Here is a 20,730-nt window from a genome sequence, read left to right as displayed (position 1 = left end):
ACACAACTACATAATTGCTATGATGGGTACAATATTCTGAATTCCTGCACGGTTACAAGCCAAGTCAAGTAAAATCCAAACAAGAGCAGATCACTAGTAACCACATTTGATCGATGGAACAATATTCTTTGATTTTCTTAAACGCACACTGCTGGTTTGCAAGATATTGTTGCTTTGCTGTGTAGCCCTCCGCCCTCTGCCTCTGCTCAGGGGTCTCATTTAACATTGGAATTTCACTGCTAAAAAGGCTGTTAAAGTGGTTTAAATACAGATGTCAGTTATGATTTGGAAATGTGCTTCCACAGTTTACAGTAAGAGGAGACAGAGCTTAACAACAAACCAACCAAAATTAATAAATACAGCTATTGTCAGTGGCAGATACAGCAGGAAACTAAATGCTTCATTTAATATTAAATGAGTCATCTATGCACATTCATCAACAACAGATTCAAATGCTAAATAAATCTGCTTTCTGCTGTATGATCAGATGATGATTAATTATCTCACTCTTGGCAAGAGGCGTGCAAAATCTACAGTATACAGTGTTTGGTTGAAAAATGCAGAGGGAATTAAACAATTATTAGTGTTTGATTCTATTACATATATACATGCATGTGTCCTTTAAATCAGGTCACATTTTGTAATTCCACTTCATGCAGTGCAGACAGTTTCACCACTGTGTTCCATATAAATATCACAAAAGGGAATAGAAAATTGTTTCTTCATCGTTCTACTCTTCTGCTTCCTGTCCTCCTCTACCCTGTTTCTCAAAAGCTTGCGCTTTCCCAGAAACATCCCAAGCAAGGCGAGACTCATAACTAACTCTTTCTCTGTCTTGCTGATTCTTCAGTATGCTGAATATTCCTGCCTTTTTCATCTTTCCATTTGTCATATCAGAGTTGTTGACTTGCGCGGTGAGTAGGAAAAAAAAGTAGCTTCAACTGATAGCAAGTAAAGCTTCTTTAGCAAAACAGAACAGCCATTATCCTCTAATCCCTGTGCCTTGAAGGCAGAAACCCCGAAGTCTGTGACACACTTCAAATTGAATAGATTAGTTTAGCCTCTCGTCTTCGTACCAGGAAAGGATATTTACGAGGGTCCTTTGTGGGAATATGACTAAATTGAGGGCTCGACTGAATTGAGCCCATCATGAGAAAAACAATAGACTGCTGGTATAGTGTAATAGTGTGTCTGCATATATTTATACATTGGCAGAGAAAAGAGCTGAGTCAGAGTAAACGTTAAAAAATGTATATCTTCAGATCCACAAATGCACCGTAATATGAGCCGAGGGGTGAGGGAGCGCAAAACCTATTCAGTGGATTTCAAATCCTTTTCTTAGCGACTTAATGGATTTTGAAGTTTGCTTTCAAGATTTTAGAGCATGCTGGATTGGGAAACCATTTAAGGGCAGCGAGGGCTGAGGTTGGGGAGGTGAGGCGTAAAGAGGACTTGATCTGAGAGCAAAGACCTACTTAGTCTTCAGTTCCACCTGTATGGTGCCCTAGAAAGCCAAACACATTGGTTGAGGACAATGATCAGACTTTTTGACCCTTGTTCTATCATATAAAAGATTATTATGCCTTACAAGTGTAACTTCTGATAAAATAGCAAGAGGTAAGACCAAAGTTGGCGCCAGCTGGTGAAATAACCACAACTAGCCTTAGCTAAACATAAATGTAAGCTACCCACTTTTTCCTAACAGAACACTTTTGTAGCGACCGCGTTTTCCTTGCCGCGTTGAGATGTCTGCAGTATACTCTGCTTTTGTAGGACAGCATACATAAAAAGTCCTCACAATCATGATTGTGTTGGCTTTATGCGACAGTACATCGTCCTCAGAGGGAGGTACAGTATTGTTTGCCAGATGGAGTAAATGTGCAATTAAAGCTGTTAAGTAACTAGGAAACCAGGACACTTATTTGTCAAAAAGTGGGTGTTTACCCAAGGATTAGGGAGATAGAAACTGTATTTAGACTGTGTTACTAATGAAAATTAGCAGCTTAGTGTGGAGATAAATCCCCGGAGGTCCTGCAGTCATTAACAAACATGAACTAAGCAGACTAACCATTTCAAACCTTCTTGTTTTGGATAAAAGCAAGCTGGGAAACGTACATATTAAAAGCACTCCTCTCCAGCCGAGAGCCACATCCTCATCACCTTGTGCTGCTTGACCAACAATAAAATCAAAGCTACATAATGGTGAAAAGTTAAAGATGGAGAGGAAAAACAGAAGTGGTCAGTAGGGATGAAGGGGTATGTTGGGTGCTGGTGAAGTGCTGCAGAGTTTAATCCTGTTGAAGTGAGGAGCTGGGGAGTGAAAGCACAGAGAACAGATGTGGAGGTGGGCTGGATCTGCAAGACTGGAACTTAGTGTTGTGTTTTCATGAGGTGTTATGGGCTTAATTCTGAGAAAACATCTGTGATAACCCATGACACAGCCACCTGGCATGCAGGCCGTAGTCCTGGGTAGACGTTTACTCAGTTTATGATAGCTACAAACCAATAGTAGCAGCCTACTTTAAATAATCAAAAATATACATTTGACAATAGCAACTTCCATTTCCATAAGTTTCCATTTCTTTGATTGGACACTAATTTGTGGGATGAATGCTGTTAGCTTATGTCAGCTTTCTTATCAATATTTTATCTATAAGACAATGCTTTTTCATGATAGATTATTTTGGAAACTGTTCAGGGGACGATGGTTTGAAGCTGATCTATCCTCATAAATAAAACTCTCTTGATCTCTTTTCACTGTGTGAGAATAAACAGTAAATCACCCTGGGCCTCCCCCAAAATACTCATTCTACAGAAGCAAAGAAGCATACGCCATTATTTAAATCTACCATTCCCAGTGTAACATGCTTCAAAGACATTTCATGTGTCAACCCCGGGGTCTATTTTTTCCGTCCTACTCAACCTGTAAGATCAACTCAGAGGATATGCGCTGACTTTTCACCATTAAGACTTGAAGTCCTGGAACTCAGTGTCCTGTCTCTTACCTCTGGATCCCGCCACGTGGTCTGTCACTGAGAGTGTGTTTGTGCAAGCGGCATCCTGAGAAAGCGGAGGTAAGGCTTCGAGGCAGGAGATGAGACCATGCATTAAACATGCCATCTCCTCGTACCTTCTTCATTTTTAATGGTCCAATTGGCCAGGGGTCTGGAAGAATGGATGGAACACGATGAAGACAACATAAGACTCGGAAGGGAAAAAATTACTTTTTCTTAGGTTCAGAGTGTTGTCAATTTAAAATCAGAGTGTGATCACAGCTAGTTAAAGCCAAAGCTGAACATCGCGTCACAGATACGTCCCTTCCATTTCGGCAGGTCCAGGTCAGGGTTCAGGTAACAGAAGCTCAAAAGCAAAAACACAAGACAGGAAAGTTTGCAACTGTAATGTTCTGACAGCGAATGAGTGGAAATAGGGCTGACGAAGGAAAGTGGAAACAGATGATCAGGGGGATAAGGGAGTGGAGCAGGTGGAAGACTGAGGACATCGGGTGGACAGGTAGAGAGTGGAAATGGGTTTAGGGAAGTGGAACTTAGCTGGAGGGAGGGAATAAGTTCCAAATTGCATACTTTTTTCTTATGCATACATTTGGGACATACTAATTCTTCATAAAAATGTGCATAAAACTTTGATCCTCTTGCTCATGTATGCTGTGCAAAGGATTGTGGGTCCAAATAGCTACAGTCCTGCTCATGAGTATAGGAACCCCTGCTTAATTTGACAAAAAAAAAATTATCTTTTGGAAATTGATCTAATTGCCTTATTAAAACAATAGGAAAAATCCTACCTTTTAAGGACACCAATTTTTGTGAATGAATAATGTCTCATAAATAAATAAATGTTTTTCCTTAAAATACAGGGGGCATGAGTATGGACACTCCTATGTTAAATTTCCATTGAGGCAGGCACATTTTTATTATTAAAGGCCAGTTATTTCATGGATCCAGGCTACTATGCATCCTGATAAAGTTCCCTTGGCCTTTGGAATTAAAATATCCCCAAATAATCACATAACTAGAGATGGGCATGGGGAACTTTCCATGAAATCATCTCTCAATGCAAATCAAACCAGCTGTTAGGTTAACTGAAATAAAACCATGCCAATCTCTAGGTATGGTGAAGGCTGTGTGATGATGTGGGCTATTTTATCTATACTCATGCCCCCTGTATTTTAAAGAGGAACATTTGTTTATTTATGATACATTATTAACACACAAAGAGAACTGGTGTCCTTAAAGGTTTGATTTTTCCACATTTTTTAATTAAGCCAATAAGACCAATTTCCAAAAGATGATTTTTTTAATTTCTCTGTTAAGTCAACTTAAGCAGGGGTTCCTATACTCATGAGCAGCACTGTATAAAAGCATGCTGGCTTGCATACTGAAAAATCCGACCGGATGCAGTAGGACATCCTGGTATTTTAGCATAGTAAGCGGTACATAGTATAGTATTATGGGAATTGGAATGCAGGGTTAGTTAAGGTTCAGTAAGAGCCAACTGACAGAACAGCATTTACTAAGATTCCAATGAGCGTCCACAAAGTATGATATGACAGTGTGTATTACGTAAACTGAAGCAAGATTTTCATATTTCAAACCTTGTATAGATTTGTGCGTAATATCCTCTCACATACACTGAATTAAACAGACAGTAAGAGGAAGTGCGGGATAGGAGATTATTTTTATTTGCCTGTGTTTGAGGAAGGGGACTTTAAGGTGCTTTTCTTTGCGTCTGCCAAGCCCCAGAAAGCTTTATTTCCCTCTGACAGTGCTATCCTCATCCTTCTGCCCGGCTATATAATCAAGTGCTATTTTGAGCACGGATTTTCTTCCACAATTTGCCTTGTTGTCATATTCCTGCTCATGGCTAACGCCCTTGCGCTGCAATCATCACCCCTACTGCGAGTCTGTCCAGCAGCGGTTTCTCAGCTCTACAAGATGCAAAGAACTGAGTGAGAACATTATAGGACAGGAGATGATTGTGTGACAAATCACACATTTAATGAACCATTTGACTTAACTTTATGGAGCGGGCATGATACGCACAGGACCAGCCTCTTTGATACACTTGGTTAGGATTTGTTGCCCCAAACTAAACACTTTAATGTCTTGTCGTGATGTTGATGGATGTCGCATGAAAGGAGAGTGAAAATGATTTTCAGATGGGAAGACAGACACGCTCATATTCTCTGCTCATTGCTGCCTGTTTTCAAGGGATTTCAACCTCCTCTGCTCATTTTTGCGAAAGAGAGAGAGAGTGTGGTACAGTAAGTTGAGTGCACCATGCCATCTTGGGCACCAAAGTCAGCAATTTTATGAAATGTAAGAGTAGCTTGATGTACTGCCAGTAGCACACGTCTGTCTCTCTCTCTCTCTCTCTCTCTCTCTACAGAGCCGAAAATCACATTTGATCCAATTTGATAACATAACTGGGTCATGATTTGAGAAATGTTCCTCACACCCCAACAGGGACACACACTGTACACACACACATGGACACACAACACTCTCTTTGCCAGCTTAGTCTATGGCCTGCCAGAAGCTCCCCCGTTTCCAATTAATGTTATTGGGAGTTAATCTTATTATTTATAGTCATTAAGAACAATAAGTCTTCCCAGGCTCTGCACTGTCAAGTCACATGAAAGACCTCAGAGTTCTTCTGTAGCCATGAAGGGGGACATTTTCTGTTTGGATTTAAAAGCTTATGAATTTAGGTGTGAAATTACTCATTAAATATGAGGTTAAAGTGCAGTCTTTCAGCATTAAATTAGTACATTTTAGTACATAGCAGGCAAAAGTGGGTGGATGAAAAAAAAAGGACCATTTATTCTTTATAGTGTTTTTAGCCATGCTAGCGGCTATGAGGATAGCAATGTTGCTCTCTGTCAGCTTGTCCACCACTAACATCTCAACAACTATTTGATGCCTGAATTGACACAAAAAACACAACATGAACTTTGCCCGGACATCCATTTCCACCTTGGATGAAGTTTAGCAACCACTTGACTTTGCATGCCACCATCAGGTAAAAAACATGTCCAATGCTACTGGTTTATGACCAAATTCCTGCAACATGAGTGGCATTGCCTTTGTGTTTGGTGCCAATTAGATGCTTGCATTCTAAACATTATACCTGCATCAGCATGCCATGCTGGCATTGAGCTCAAAGCACCACTGTGACTAAGTACAGCCTCACAGAGTCCGCATGTCTGTGGACTCTTAATCTTGTGAAAAGGTGCAATCCCGGACATGTGAATGTGAAAGAACGTTTCTGTAGCCTGGACATTGAACTGTTGTGTGGGTTTCGTTCTCACTATTTACCTGGGGAGTTTGTCCACCTTAGTGATGGCTGTCTACATTCCACCATCTGCTGATGCTGAGGCAGCTGCTGACGTCATTCACACCACGGTTTCACGACTCCAGACGCAGCAGGCCTATGCCTTCATCGTTATCACTGGGGATTTAATCATGTTTCTCTGGATAAATTCTTCCTGGACTCTCAACAATACATTGACTGCCCCACAAGAGACAATGCAACTTTGGAACTTCTGTATGCAAATGCCCCCCAGGCAAATCAGATCACAACCTTGTCTTGCTGTCTTCTCTATTTCAAATAGGAATAGTGAAATAAGGACGCCCAATCCTCCGGTAATTTATCACATCAACTCAGGAAGAAGTGTGCATGACAGGGTCACAATCTGATTAGTGTCAATCAAGGCTGGGCCTGGACTGGACAGATTTAACCACATGAGGGATGGACCGTTTTGACTGGGGTCAAAAATATGGAAGTAGTGATGGACGCAGAAGAAAAAACGACTTGTTACTAATCCAGCCTCAAGTCTCACAGGATGTGCCCACACAAGAGTAATTTTAGCAATGTATGTTTAATACAGTGGTAATTTGTTGGTGTTGTATTGCTTTTACTTAAAGCAATACAACACTAGGGAACTTTTCCTGCTTTGGTCCCCCTACAGGTTGGAGGCAGAATTATCCCATTATGACTCCGCTCCCCGATCTGGCAAACTTACATAGTGCAGTTATAGCTGGTAGAGAGCCGCAAAGCTAATGCAGAAGTGCCAGTCACCCTGTAACGAGATGATGAACCACCCAAACGGTTTTAAGGTTCAAAAAATTCTCTAGTGTTCCTTTAAGTACAATCAATTATTTAAATACTTCTACAATTGGCTTTAGAGTAATTCCAGTGGTGAAAGTGCTGTTTGACTGAGCGACACAAAGAACAAAACAGAGGAACAAAGTAGCCTTATTACAAATAAAAAAAGCACACAATTTGACAGTTCATCTGACTTTATTGAGACAATGTGAGGATCAAAGGGCAGCTAGCCATGCAAAGAACTAGCCTGGTAGTGTGCATTAAGGTGAGAAAGGGAATTCACCTGGGTAATACTGATCCTGAGCCAATCTTGGTTCTAGCCAGTGAATATAATGTTTAAGATTAGTATGGTGCAGACTGTTCCAAGATGGACACTTGCTGGAAAAAAGCTGGAGTCCAAATTAAAATCTTTTGCAAAAGCACAGGTATACAGACACGTGTGTGGCTACACTGGACATAAGCTGAGTATAACATACAGTGAGTGACTAGAACTGTTGTGCATAGTTTTTGAAAATATTTGTGCTAACAGGGCTAGATGTTAATTGAGCAAAGAGATGCATACATTGGTAAGTGGGATAATAAATAATTATCTCTGGTAATTTATAACTGAGATTAATGCCCTTAGTTGGCTTCTGGACACCTGCAAACCTCTTGGTCAGAGAGCCATTCAGAGCCAATATATATATACACAGTATCTTTATAAGGCTATGTACAAATAATCTAATATCTTTATTTACAGTTATTGCCACAACAAAGGCAGTTTGTTACTGCCTTATGGTTTATAATGACAGAGCAATAAATCAAATAGCACGTGGTGATTTTACCTTAAAAATCACCTTAACAGTCCCCCAGAGTTACTTAAATGTAATCATGTGCTGGGAGAAACAGCCATTCATAAAAAAATTCAGCACATTTTTGACAGCTGACATTTGGAACTTGACCTTCGGAGAGACTGAATGTTTGAAAAACCTTAACCCCTCTTTTGACAGATAACACTAACTTTTTTTTTTTTTTTTAAATCGGTCATCCTGAATAATAGTATTTCTTTGCTCTACTCCTACATGCAAGAAAAGCATCAGAAAGTCAAGAGAGCACACCATCGTCACGTTGTAGTACACGACAGGATATGACAGCTAATATTACAGGACTTTACATACAGATAAACAACACTGACGATATAATGACAGGAAGCGGATTCTAGTGGCTGACTTTAGAGTTCCAAGGGACAAAGTAAACTTCAAAAATATATGTGTTAGTGTGTGTAGTGCCATTGAAGGGCGTACTGAGGAAAAAAGCTCCCCAAGGTGCATGCAAAGCATTTGTCACATCTGCGCTGCAAAGAGCACACATGTACAGTAATCCAATCACTGGAGAGCAGTCTGAAATGCAGAAAATCCCAGTGTGTGTGTGTGTGGTATGACTTTCATTTGACCAAGTTGTAGCAGAGAAGACTTCATTTTTTTAAATGTGCACATACAAACAATGTAATACCTGAATCATTTTCTAGACGGAGTTGGAGTGACACACATGCACCTCATGAATCCATATCTCAACAGCAGACATGTGCACATTGTCAGCTGCACATACAAAACTGAATAGTCATGGTTCATACCTTCAGTTAAATCTAATGAACCAAATCTGCTAAAAGGTGAAAAAAAGGTGTTTGCACAAGCCACTACAATAAACAGCTACAATCTTTCACATCTCGAACGTCTTGTTTTCTCTACACAGTGAAATGAAGACGGTTCACAAGGCTTGGATACACCTTGGCATCATAATAAGTTAGTCCTCTCCCATTTTTCACATATGGATGACCAATTGAATTGGCTAGCGAGGTAGCCAGACTTCCTGCACACTATCCTCTTCAACATGATGCTACATTTCTTTTGGTGAGTGTGTTTAAAACCACACAAAGTAAAGTTGTGCTACAAGAAAAGTAGCTCTAAAGAACTCTGAAGGAGACCCCCCCTCACCTCCTTTAAGTCTTAAAAGGTTCTGCAGTAAAAAGTGGATCGTTGTCCACTCAAGCTTCTAATTCACTGCCACTTTTTGGAGGGGTGGAGGTGGGTGGTTGTCAGTCAGTGAGGTGTCTGGTAAACACTCCTGAGTATTCCTCCATCATAGTGAACTTCTTTGTCAAACTGAGGGTCAAGGAGAGGTGCACTGTCATCATATTTCTAGCAGATACGTCACAGGGACCAAGCCTCTCTTCTTCCCGCTGCTCAGCCGGAGGAAACCGTCAATCTCCTCATTCTTCCCCACACAGATCTGCAGAGGGGGAGTGGGTGAGGGAGGGATGGGAGAGTGGAGTATGGGGCAGGAGGAGCAAGTGACATTCAGTAATGGGAGAGAGTTTGTAGACTGAGGCAAAAAATTAGCTGCATTGGAAGCCACAACATGCTGCCCTCTGTAATCTCAGCAGTTTTCTGCATGAATTTGCATACATTTAAAAATGTATCCAATATATGTGTGTGTGTGTGTGTGTGTGTGTGTGTGTGTGTGTGTGTGTGTGTGTGAGAGAGAGAGGGAAGCTGTGTGTTCACCTGGGCCTCTTTTACAGTCATCTGGCCTTTGTCTCGGTTGCCGTGGAAACCATCAATGACCTTCCACACACGCTCACCAGGGCGGACCCGCTGCACAAAGTTGGCCGGGAATAATCCCACCTTGTCTCTGCTTTTCCCCTGGTAAACACACCCAAACACGGACACGGACACACACAGACACACGGACACACACACACACACGGACACACATAAATAGATATTCTCTGTTTTGTTTTGGCTACAATGGGGGGAAAAAAGCTCTTAATTGCTTGTAGTACAGAAATGTATGATACGACTACTCCCTTAATAAGCCACAATTTTCCACCTTGTTGACAAAAAGGAACGACCGTATTTCAATTGCCCGCCTGCTTACGTCTCAACACAAAACACAAACCCAACACAGGCAGCTTGCACTACAGCCCTTGACAGTCCTTGGCTGAGCATACGTAATTAGATTCTTTGCATTTTCATTTCTGTTTACTTGGCTGGTTGCCTAAATATGCATCACATTCACATCGCAGTAACACATTTGGATTTAAATAAACCATCATAATTAGCTGAAAAATAAAAATAAAAAGAATGGTTTTGTTCCCGAATTAGCAACGCCAGTATTAGACCAAAAAGCATCCGCATTTGCGAAGCTGTAATCCCTTCCTATTCTCTTTTTCAAGACTCTGGCACACAGGCATGCAGAGCCCCTGGGTGCCCAGTTAGCTATTTTGCACATGTCCAGATGTTGGTTCCTACACATTTAACAGAGGTGTGTTTCCACTAAAATGGCAGGAGGGGTTTAAGAGCCAGTTTTCTGTAATGGAATGGGTTTGCATGGGTAGAAATAACTCAATAGTATAATAAAGTTTATATTTTATATTTGTGTGTACCAATTTACATCTGTTTACATGTTTTTGATTGCAATATTGTACTAATTTAAAATCACACCCATTACAATTTGAGAAGTTGTTTTGTCATGTAATCAGATTGGTCCTCTTGTCTCTTTTCAGTTTTCAGCAAAGACAACCTCTAGGTAACTCTTTAAAGGACTATTTAGATTAAGTACATAGCTCTTTACACCAGTAATATAAGCAATAGAAATATAGTTACTTCTTGGCTGCCATTTTATTCAAGTGTACTGTATATAGCTGGCGGTACTTCTTCCAGGTGTTTCAGTTATGCAAAGACCTGTCTGTCCTTCAGCAGGTGAAGGCTGAGATCTGCAGCTGCCTCATTTAACACTGACTGCAATCTGTCTTCTTCCTCTTTTCATCTTCATGATAACACCTCTGCTAACACCTACACCTGCTCTCCTTCAAGCACATGCAGCAGCTCTGTAGTCTTACTTCAACTGATTGTACGGCCATCTAACTGAAGGCCTTGTGTGTTACTGTATCTATTCAAAGGCAATCTGGAGATTTGTAATGATAACGTTTTATTCACTTCAAGTGCATTGAAATAGAAAGATTATCTTCACAGCCCACCTTCCACCAATCCTCGTTGGAGTCATCAGTGACTTGAACTCTGTCGCCAGGTCTGGAGGAAAAACACAAAGTGCTCGATGAAAAGACTTTTATACATTTTTTTGACTTTTTTTTTTTTAACCACTACCATTTTTTAACCACCATTTTTAATAACCAGATTTGGGTAGCTTAATTATTTGAATGCTAAATGGGAAGATATAGCCAGCAAACATTAGCTTAGCATAAAGATTTGAAACAAGGGGAAACAGCTAGCCTGGCTCTGTATCTTGTTTGTTTCATCTGTACAAAACATACATTTTTGCGGAGTTTCCTGCTGGAGCCAGGCTAGCTATTCCTCCTGTTCCCAGTCTTTGATGCTAAGCTAAGCGGCTGCTGCCTCTAACTTCCTATCAAGTGTACAGATATGAAAGTGGTGTGAATCTTCTCAACTAACTCTCAGCAAAAAAGTGTATTTCCCCAAAAAATGCCTTAAACAGAAAAATGTAAGTGTGACGATCAACTCCACAGTAAGGACCTTTTCGGCAGCATTTGGATATTTGTTTTCATATGAAGTTATGTTTTAAATGTGAGTCTCACGTATAAGTTAGAAGATCAGGCTACATTAGCCAGGTATCATTCAGCACTGAGGTGTCACGATATGTTTGTTTTCTAACTTATTTTTCACATAAAGAAATTTGACTGACTGTAGTTCCAAGTCGTTCTTCTCCTGAGGCAGAAACTTGTAGAGCGCCACATATGTGTGGACGGAGTGGATCTCTACTTTCTTAGGAGTCTGATGAAAAGGAGTATCAAACGAGAGAGAGAGAGAGAGAGAGAGAGAGAGAGAGAGAGAGAGAGAGAGAGAGAGAGAGAGAGAGAGATAAGATTGTTATCTGTATGTTTTCTCATGTGGAAACTGAGTGAAAGGATGAAGAGTTTGAGGGGGGTTGACAGAGTGCATTTTCACTAAGAAAAAACAGACTGAAAAAAGAGACAAATGCTGACTACACACCTTGAGGCTGACCCTGTCTTCTGAATCAGCCTTCTCACTTTCAGGAGGGGTAAGCACTGAGGAGACAGAGATGGAAAAGAAAAGGAGATAGAAAGACAATATGTGTGATAGAAAAAAGGGTCAGGTGTAAAAAGAGGGAAAGAGTGTGGGTGCAGTAGAAAAAAAGGAAAGAGAGGTCTTGTCACTTTGTGGCAAACAGAAGTCAAAGTTATTTACTGTAAAGTGGCCGCAGTACAGACACAAATAATCCCTTCTCCTGGGACTAAAGACAGAGAGGTTACAGTACTGTGGAGGGGACACGACACCACCACGACACACACACACGGACACACACACACACACACACGGACACACACACACACACACACACACGGACACACACACACACACACACACACACCACACACCACACACACACACACACACACACACACACACACACACACACACACACACGGTTTTGTGTAAATGTACAGCTACTCAGTTTCTTCTGAGCACTAAAATAAAATTAAAAAAGCACCTTTAAAAAGGAAACATTCAGTGAAGTGCATTGTTTTTGATGGTGTAAATCATTTTGTTCAAAGGATTTTAGGGTCTTTTAGCTAGCTTAGCACATTGTGGAACAGTGGAAAACAGCTAGCTTGACTATGTGCAAAGGTAACAAAATCTCCCTCGAAAGTTAATTTAATTTTACATATACTTTATAATAATTTATACTTTTTATTGAGCCCCAGTGGGGGAAATACAACAAAGTTAATCAATTAACACATTTTATCTTGTTTGATTAATCGTTTTTGTACGAATTATACAAATGGGATATAATGTGTTAATAATGGTGAGTTTTTGGTGAGTTGCGTAACCTTTGGACGCCACCAGTATCCTCCTGTTTCTAGTTTTTGTGTTGAGCTAAGCTAACTGCCTGCTACAAGTAACTTCATATCTTAAGTAGACATGAGAGCGGTCTTAATCTTCTCATTTACCTCTCAGAAAGAGAGCAAACAATTGTATTTACCAAAATGCCAAACTATTCCTTTAAGGCTTTTCAGTGTTTATCTAAGAAGCTTCCAACTTATCAGTTAGAAATTCTAAGAATTTCTTTTTTAACTTACTTCCTGGGATGTGCTCCTCTTCGGCTATTGGCTGGTTTTCTCTTTTGTCTTGCAGTTCTTCTGCCTATAATAAAGAAACATTTTCAGCTGGCAAAGTCAGCAAAATTCTTGGTCCGATTAATGTCAACATGAATTTATATGAATGCATGGGGTTTTATGGGTGTTTTTATACCTCATGACAGGGTGACTCTGAGATACTGCTGAAGCTGGAGCGACTCATCTGAGCCAGCGACGTTCCATAGCGCAGTGCCTCATACACAGGGTCAACAATGCCATTATCAGCCTCTACACAGACACAGAGCAACACAGGTGCAGTTTTATAGCCGACACTACGCATGCACACATGCTTCCCCACACCCACACACACAGGACTGTCAGGCATCAAGGATCGAAGGCCACAGACATGGTGATTAGTCATCCTGAGATTGTATTTGTTTGGTGTTATGAGAAATCAGCCAACACTTCCATCACTCACCTTGGGCAGCAGGAGCCTCTCTGACCACGCCCAGCGTATCAGTGGTTAACAGAGGAGAGCTGAAGTTTCTCTTGAAAGCTCCTGTCTGACATGCCATCAGAGAGATGGGGAGACAAAAGAGGGAGAACAGGGGAAGGAGTAATGTTTCTTGAGGCGTAAAAAAGACAAAAAGGCAGATGCAATATTTTGCTGTAAGACAATTCCTGTGTGGTTTTATCTGGGAGAGATATGTGAGATTAAGGCTGAGTGTCTGAAAATGTGCAAGTATCATTTGAAATCTCCTACAAATGACTGATGCAGATATTTTGCATTACAGAAACAGCACCTGAATTAAGTTTTTCTTTTTTCTTTTCAATCTTGACATATGTAGGGTATCAGCTAATATGATCTACGACTGTAATGTTGCCCACTGATGGTGGCAATAATACACTCACCATTAGTTTTGACAGGGAGCTTCTGAAGAAAAGTCCCAACATGACTGTATGCCTAATGTATGAGTATGAATTATTTCCTCTGTCTTCAAGCTAATTCATTTCAGACTGAGCCACCACAAAGGCCTGTCTTGGTCAAATTGTAGATCTGGTACTGTACAACATGATATTCAGTTGTGTTTCTCTATTTAGATATGTTTAGCTACAGTACATGATGACTCATCAGTCTAAGAGATACAATTACAAAGTCTGGTTTTTGACAGAGGCTGTAATGAATCTGCTTTGTTCTCTCCAAATAGAAACAGTTTATAAATATAGTATCTTGGCTTCATCTAATCTCTGTATCTCTTTTCATCAGTTTTATAGTGAGTGATGCATGCAGATGCTAACATAACAAAATAACATCTTTAATTGTTCTTTTTCTGTGCCCTGTTCACACTGGCTGAACTACCTTCATTGTATCAAAACTAAAACAGTATTTACAAGTCCATGTATTAATTTGCTCTTGTTAAACTTGTCACTTTTTATCCAGGAAATACATGTAGTAGTTTTAATTAAAATAAACAATTGCATACACCGTTTACCCATTGACTGTCAATGATTTAAGGGAAGGAAGCACGTGAGGTTTTGAATATTTTCTATGTTTGAGTCCGAATGGTAAAAAAATCTATATATACACACACAGAGGAAATTAATCAAAACAACAATGAGTTTAAACCTTCTAAAAGGATAGAAGGCATCCAAAAGTGAAACATTGCTTTAAGGTTCGAAGGGAGTGCGATATAAAGGCTGTTCAGGACTGACAGACAAGAATTTGCCCAGAATCTCTTCTTTATCTCCTTTCTAACAGAACACAAACTTCACCTCTACACTGAAATAACTGCTTACATAAATTTGTGTACAGTATGGCTGCAAAAGATTGATTAATCGGCCGATTGTTTCCTTGATTTATTTATAAACAGTTTGGTCAATGAATTGTTTGAAAAATAGTGAAAAATGCCTTCAAGTCCAAGATGGTCTCATTAAACTGCTTGTTTCCCTCAGCAATAGAAACCTTGAAACATCCCTTTCACACCCAACAGAAACACCTATTACATATAAACATATCAGCAATGGTGACTGGACTATCTTGGACTTGTTGAGTTTAAGAGAGCAGAGCAGACCAGGGGAAATTTCACTCTTTGGTCACTTGAGATTCACAGAAAGCAAGATTGGACTCTGAAGGAAACTCACAAAAATTTGGGTAAGGATGGGTGTGATTTTAAAGCTTTCCTGCAGAAGTATTTTTTTGCGCAGTGCTCAGCAGGCCTATTTCTTTAATCAAAGAGTAATACATCTTTAAGTTTAATTAACACAGCTAAATGTTGTCAGGATTCCAAAGTCATTTTAGCCGCTTGATTCTGGAGATATTCTAAAGCAATCAGTGATATATGGGTGCACTCAGCAAATGGGTTGAGTGTGAAGCCAAAAGGAACAGCAGTCATCAATATTCCTTTTAAATTACACTACGTTACATAAACTCTAGTTTGTGCCAAATTAATTTTGTGTTTTTATTATTTGTTATCATGGTGGAAGAAGAACTCTGATTCCCTACTTAAGTAAAAGTAACACCACCACATTGTAAGTACTTACACATTTTGAGTAAAAGCATGTATCAAAATTAAAAAGTTCACGTTTTGCAGAACGGTGTTAATATTCTCATCCATCCATCCATCTTCATCCGCTTATCTGGTGTCGGGTTGCGGGGGCAGCAACTCCAGCAGGGTACCCCAAACTTCCTTTTCCTGAGCCACATTAACCAGCTCTGACTAGGGGATCCCGAGGTTGGAGATATAATCCCTCCACCTAATCTTGGGTCTTCCCGGAGGCCTCCTCCCAGCTGGACGTGCCTGGAACACCTCCCTAGGGAGCTGTCCAGGAGGCATCCTTACCGGATACCCGAATCACCTCAACTGGCTCCTTTCGACGCGAAGGAGCAGCGGCTCTACTCCGAGCTCCTCACGGATGACTGTGCTTCTCTAAGGGAGAAGTCAGCCACCCTCCTAAGGAAACCTATTTCGGCCACTTGTACCCTTGATCTTGTTCATTTGGTCATGACCCAGCCTTCATGACCGTAGGTGAGGGTAGGAACAAAAACTGACTGGTAGATTGAGAGCTAGAGGTAGATTGCCCTCAGGCTCAGCTCGCTTTTCGTCACACAACGGTGCGATAAATTAAATGTAATACCGCATACCATTGTCCCTTCACTCGCGAACAAGACCCCAAGGTATTTAAACTCCTTCCCTTGGGTTAAGGACTAATTCCCTATCTGAAGATGGCCTCAGTTTCCTGCTGAGAACCATGGCTTCAGATTTAGAGGAGCTGATCCTCATCCCAGCCACTTTACACTCGGCTGCAAACTGATCCAGTGAGTGCTGAAGGTCACAGGCCGATGATGCCATGAGGACCACATTCTGCAAAAAGCAGCGATGAGATCCCCAGCCCACCAAACTGCAACCCCTCCCCGACAATGCCTCTATATCCTGTCCATAAATACTACAAAGAGGATTGGTGACAAAGAGCAGCCCTGGCGGAGGCCAACCCTCACCTGAAACGTGTCTGACTTACTGCAGAGAATCCAGACACAGCTCTTGCTCTGGTCATACAGAAATTGGATGGCCCTGAGAAGGGACCCCCTCACCTCATACTCCCGCAGAACCTCCCACAGTATCTCCTGGGGACAAGGTCATACGCCTTCTCCAGATCCCCAAAGACACAAAGACCAGTTGGGCATACTCCCAGGCTCCCTTCCAGGATCCTTGCCAGAGGAGCTGATCTGTTGTTACACAACCAGGACGGAATCCACATTGTTCCTTGTGTTGTGTTAATATTCTAGGATATTTAATTGGCTTATTATTACCTGTGAATACACCTGTAAGCAGCCATTTAATGCTGTAATTTATTAAAGTGAAGCTCTTTTAACCGTTTAATATCATGATCATTGACTTTTTGCACTGCATTAGTTATGGAGTCTTTCTTTTCTAAATCTAATGACAATAATCTGTCAGTCTAGTTAGATTATTTCAACCTGTTTTCTAAAGAAATCAACCTGTCACGTGAATTTTCAAGAAATGTTTTAGAATATTGACGGACAGCTGCTTTAGAAGAAACAAAAAAAGAAAAGACAATGATCGGGAAAATTAACAATAGCTGACTTCTATTCAAACAGGTCATGTTATAAAAACTCTGTAGTTTGTTCAGTAAATATAAATCTACAAAAAATCTATTACCTGTAGCTCACACAAACGTAGTATCGTAAAAAGTGCAATTTTGCCATCTGAATTGTAGTGAAGTAGAAATATAAATATATTATAAAAATACAAATACCTTAAAAGGGTACTTTTGCACAGTACTTTAATAGGTGTACTCAGTTACCCTACCCCACTGTGAATGACTCCATAAAGTACTTATGCGCCAATATACTGTATGCATGGTACCTACTTGACTCACCCCTACTCGCCTTTTTTGGTTTTGTATTATGAAAAAAGCCCCTGGTACTTGCTAACAGATACTTTAAGGCCCTGTGCTGAGAATCAAAAGCAACACACCTTTGACGTTCTGTGTGTATGTGTCGCGTTACGTCACAGCAGTTTCCTGCTTTTACAACCAGTCACGGCTCGCCTCACCCATGAGGCGGTACTAATCTGCAATGGAAAAAGGAGGACGGGGCACCGCGGCCGAGTTGAGCAGGTACCATTAATGGAAAAACACCATAAGATGAACTGCTCCTCCTGCTCTTTAATTGACTCTGCAGCAACTACATCACTGCTATGTCTGGCCTCAAGTCATCCCAAGACTCCACTCACAAATGTTTTTTCCCCCCACCATTCACGGGACTTACATTTATTCTATTGTGAAGTCAAACTAACATTTAACAGGACATTGTTGCGCAAAACATTCCAGTCTTTCCTGCATTTTCATTTAATTAAAATCTGTACAAGAAAGACTAATCATCTGAGCAATTGCAGTACTTAAAATACAAAAAAGCACAGCACTTCACAAGCAACTTTTTTGCCCACAAAAGCTTTGGATGACTCACTTTGGTTGAGAGACAGTGAACTCCAGACATTAAGTTACGTAGACGTAAAGGAAGGAGCCTCAAAAGCCATCCAGTTTCAGTAAAATACCTAATACTTGCTTTGGTAAGTGTGCAGTGATCGAAAAGGACACTGCTGAAGGCTTGGCGAGAGCCTGCCATGTCATATCCTCAAGGGATTGTGTGAGCCTCAAACACACTGAATTTCACACTGAATTAGCCAGACCAGCTGGTAAAGGGAGATATTGATTTTTCAACAGAGTTGAGAGGGGAGGAAGGAAATGCAGCACACAGACAAGAGAGAGGAGAAGAGGGTGTTATGTGAGAAGAGCAGCTGATGCAGGAGCAAGGACAAAAAGGCTGAGTGAAAAAAATTAGGGACCTGGCCACTAAGACTTTATCAATGCCACCCTCCTCAGCTTTTGTCCCTCTAGCGACATTTATAGTTGGGAGATAATTTGATCCCACTGCTACCCTTTCACACATTTCCCAGTGCCCTAGTCTACTTTGCAAAGCTCTGGTCAATCCAGATTCCATTTATATCCTCTACCTTTTTGTCTCTGCTAGTTTGAAAAAGGGCTTTATCCTCTTTAACAAGACAGGGGCTTTGAGGTTAAGCATATTACCAGGACTAAATGCTATGCCAACTGACTGATGGAGACAATTACAGCATCCAGATGCTGTTTAATTGTGCTGACACAATGTATTTTGGGTTAGTCCCTGGTCTACACAAAACTCATGCATTTCCTGTACATTTTCCAAACAAATACACAAGATATAAAATGAGCTATGTCAAAAAATGCTTTTCCACGGTAACCCGGGTTACTGGAAGATAACTGCAGCAAATGAGCAAAGCAACAAGGGTACATTGAATTTAATATAATTAATACAAAACAACCCTACTAATTAAGCATTTTATGCTAATGAGAATGGTCACTTCAAGGGTGGCATTGTTCCCTTTCAAGTGGTGTCATGAGAACAAGAAATTGTAGTGAAACTACAATAATAAAACATAATTAACATTCACAATTATGATTAAAAAAAGTACACAAAAAGGTAAATCAATGATAACTGTACTGTTAATACTATTTAGACTAATAACATAATAGTAATATATTATTTACACATATTTCCCTTCCGTCTCACTATGTAGCAAATTCAGCTACTATTAGAAGATTTACAAAGAACATTTTAGAATTTCACATCCTTTTAACACTAGATGACCACATAAATCTGGGTGTCATATCGCTGCCAGACAAGCGTGAGACACTTGTTGAGAAAATTTGAGTTACTATACAGTATGATACATCTTATGTGGGCAGTCAAGTGTAACTGTTTGCTTCATAAAAAGGTGCATATTGCGTGGTAGTAAGACTTAATGATAAGTCAGTCGGAAGTGTTCTTACCTTGCCATTACAGGGCTTCTGGGAGAGCTCAGACGAGCACCAGAGGTGGGCCGCCATCTTACAGGCTTTACATCGCAGCCCCTGCTTGGAGTTCCCTGCATATTTAGACACCAGACAATTTATGTTAACTCAGACTGAAGACCGCTGTCAATATTTGTGTTATAAGCAACTGGTTAAGGACACTGCAAAAAGAAATATCAGGTGCAGTGGTAGTAATAGAGGAAGAAAATAATAATGTAGACTGCTTGTTGCCACACAGAGTTATCTCTAAAGAGTTATTTTTAATATTGTACAATTTGTAGGGCGCCACGATTTTGGCTAAAATAATAATCACGATTATTTTGATCAACATTGAGATCACGATTAATTATCACAATTATTTGTTGATTTTAACCAAAACAAATTTTGTCACATAGGCAATTTATAACTGCTTTCACATCCATAGTATGCTACATTGCTCTTATGTTGAAGTGTTATGTTTTACATACATACAGCTGCAACACATGTAAATGAAAATTATCTAAAATAAAAAGCCCAGATATATTAAACAAAAACACACAAAAAAAAAATCTATCTCTGAGAAAGATCCTTCACTTGTTTTCAACAACTGATTAAAACAGCTGGGGAGAGAGGGAGAATGCGATGGACATATGCTAGTCACAGAGTGAGTGCTGACTCATTATGAATGGGTCCAGCACGGGTCAAATGGCGGGTCAGCGGAGTTACACACCTTGTGTGTATGAAATGTCTGTATCGTCCCTGTGCTGCATTTTTATGAACTATGATATTCTGGCCATGGGTCACATCTCTCGCCCAGGTCCAGGAAGCTCCGTCTCACACGCCATTACTCTACAAACTACAGTTAATTAATACAGCTGTGGAAATAACAATTAAACTGTGGACAAATGTCAGAAGTGTGGACCGGCGCTGTTGCTGCTGTGTCTCTCCATGTGGCTGGGAGCCGTATGTGAGTGAATGGGGGCGGGGCTGCGTGGAGAGTAAGAGGAGAGGTCCAAACACAGGCACGGCTTTACAGAAGAAATGGGTAATGTAATGCAAAAAAAACATATCCATATAAACAACATTGCTTCGTTTGTGGA

General features: G+C 40.5%; 1 protein-coding gene and 1 long non-coding RNA gene across 2 annotated transcripts in view; one reads left to right on the top strand and one right to left on the bottom strand.

The window, feature by feature from the left end:
* Positions 1 to 7,301: 7,301 nt before the first annotated feature.
* The window catches only part of LOC116671062 (SH3 and cysteine-rich domain-containing protein 2), a gene marked incomplete at its 5' end in the record, with an annotated part of 38,174 nt that continues 24,745 nt past the window's right edge, over positions 7,302 to 20,730 (bottom strand). The window contains 9 exon segments of the mRNA XM_032501968.1: positions 7,302 to 9,393; positions 9,669 to 9,806; positions 11,144 to 11,195; positions 11,827 to 11,915; positions 12,135 to 12,190; positions 13,244 to 13,307; positions 13,416 to 13,528; positions 13,719 to 13,803; positions 19,631 to 19,725. Of these exon segments, the coding sequence (XP_032357859.1) occupies positions 9,295 to 9,393; positions 9,669 to 9,806; positions 11,144 to 11,195; positions 11,827 to 11,915; positions 12,135 to 12,190; positions 13,244 to 13,307; positions 13,416 to 13,528; positions 13,719 to 13,803; positions 19,631 to 19,725 (791 nt within the window). The 3' untranslated portion in view covers positions 7,302 to 9,294.
* Positions 11,541 to 20,730, top strand: part of LOC116671063 (uncharacterized) — a 22,546-nt gene continuing 13,356 nt past the window's right edge. The window contains exons 1-2 of the long non-coding RNA XR_004327180.1: positions 11,541 to 11,591; positions 12,301 to 12,309. This is a non-coding gene — a long non-coding RNA (uncharacterized LOC116671063). The remainder of the gene's footprint in view (positions 11,592 to 12,300; positions 12,310 to 20,730) is intronic.

The sequence above is a fragment of the Etheostoma spectabile genome, chromosome 21, assembly GCF_008692095.1.
Source record: "Etheostoma spectabile isolate EspeVRDwgs_2016 chromosome 21, UIUC_Espe_1.0, whole genome shotgun sequence".
Classification (NCBI taxonomy): domain Eukaryota; kingdom Metazoa; phylum Chordata; class Actinopteri; order Perciformes; family Percidae; genus Etheostoma; species Etheostoma spectabile.
This window is presented reverse-complemented; position numbering and strand designations above follow the sequence as displayed.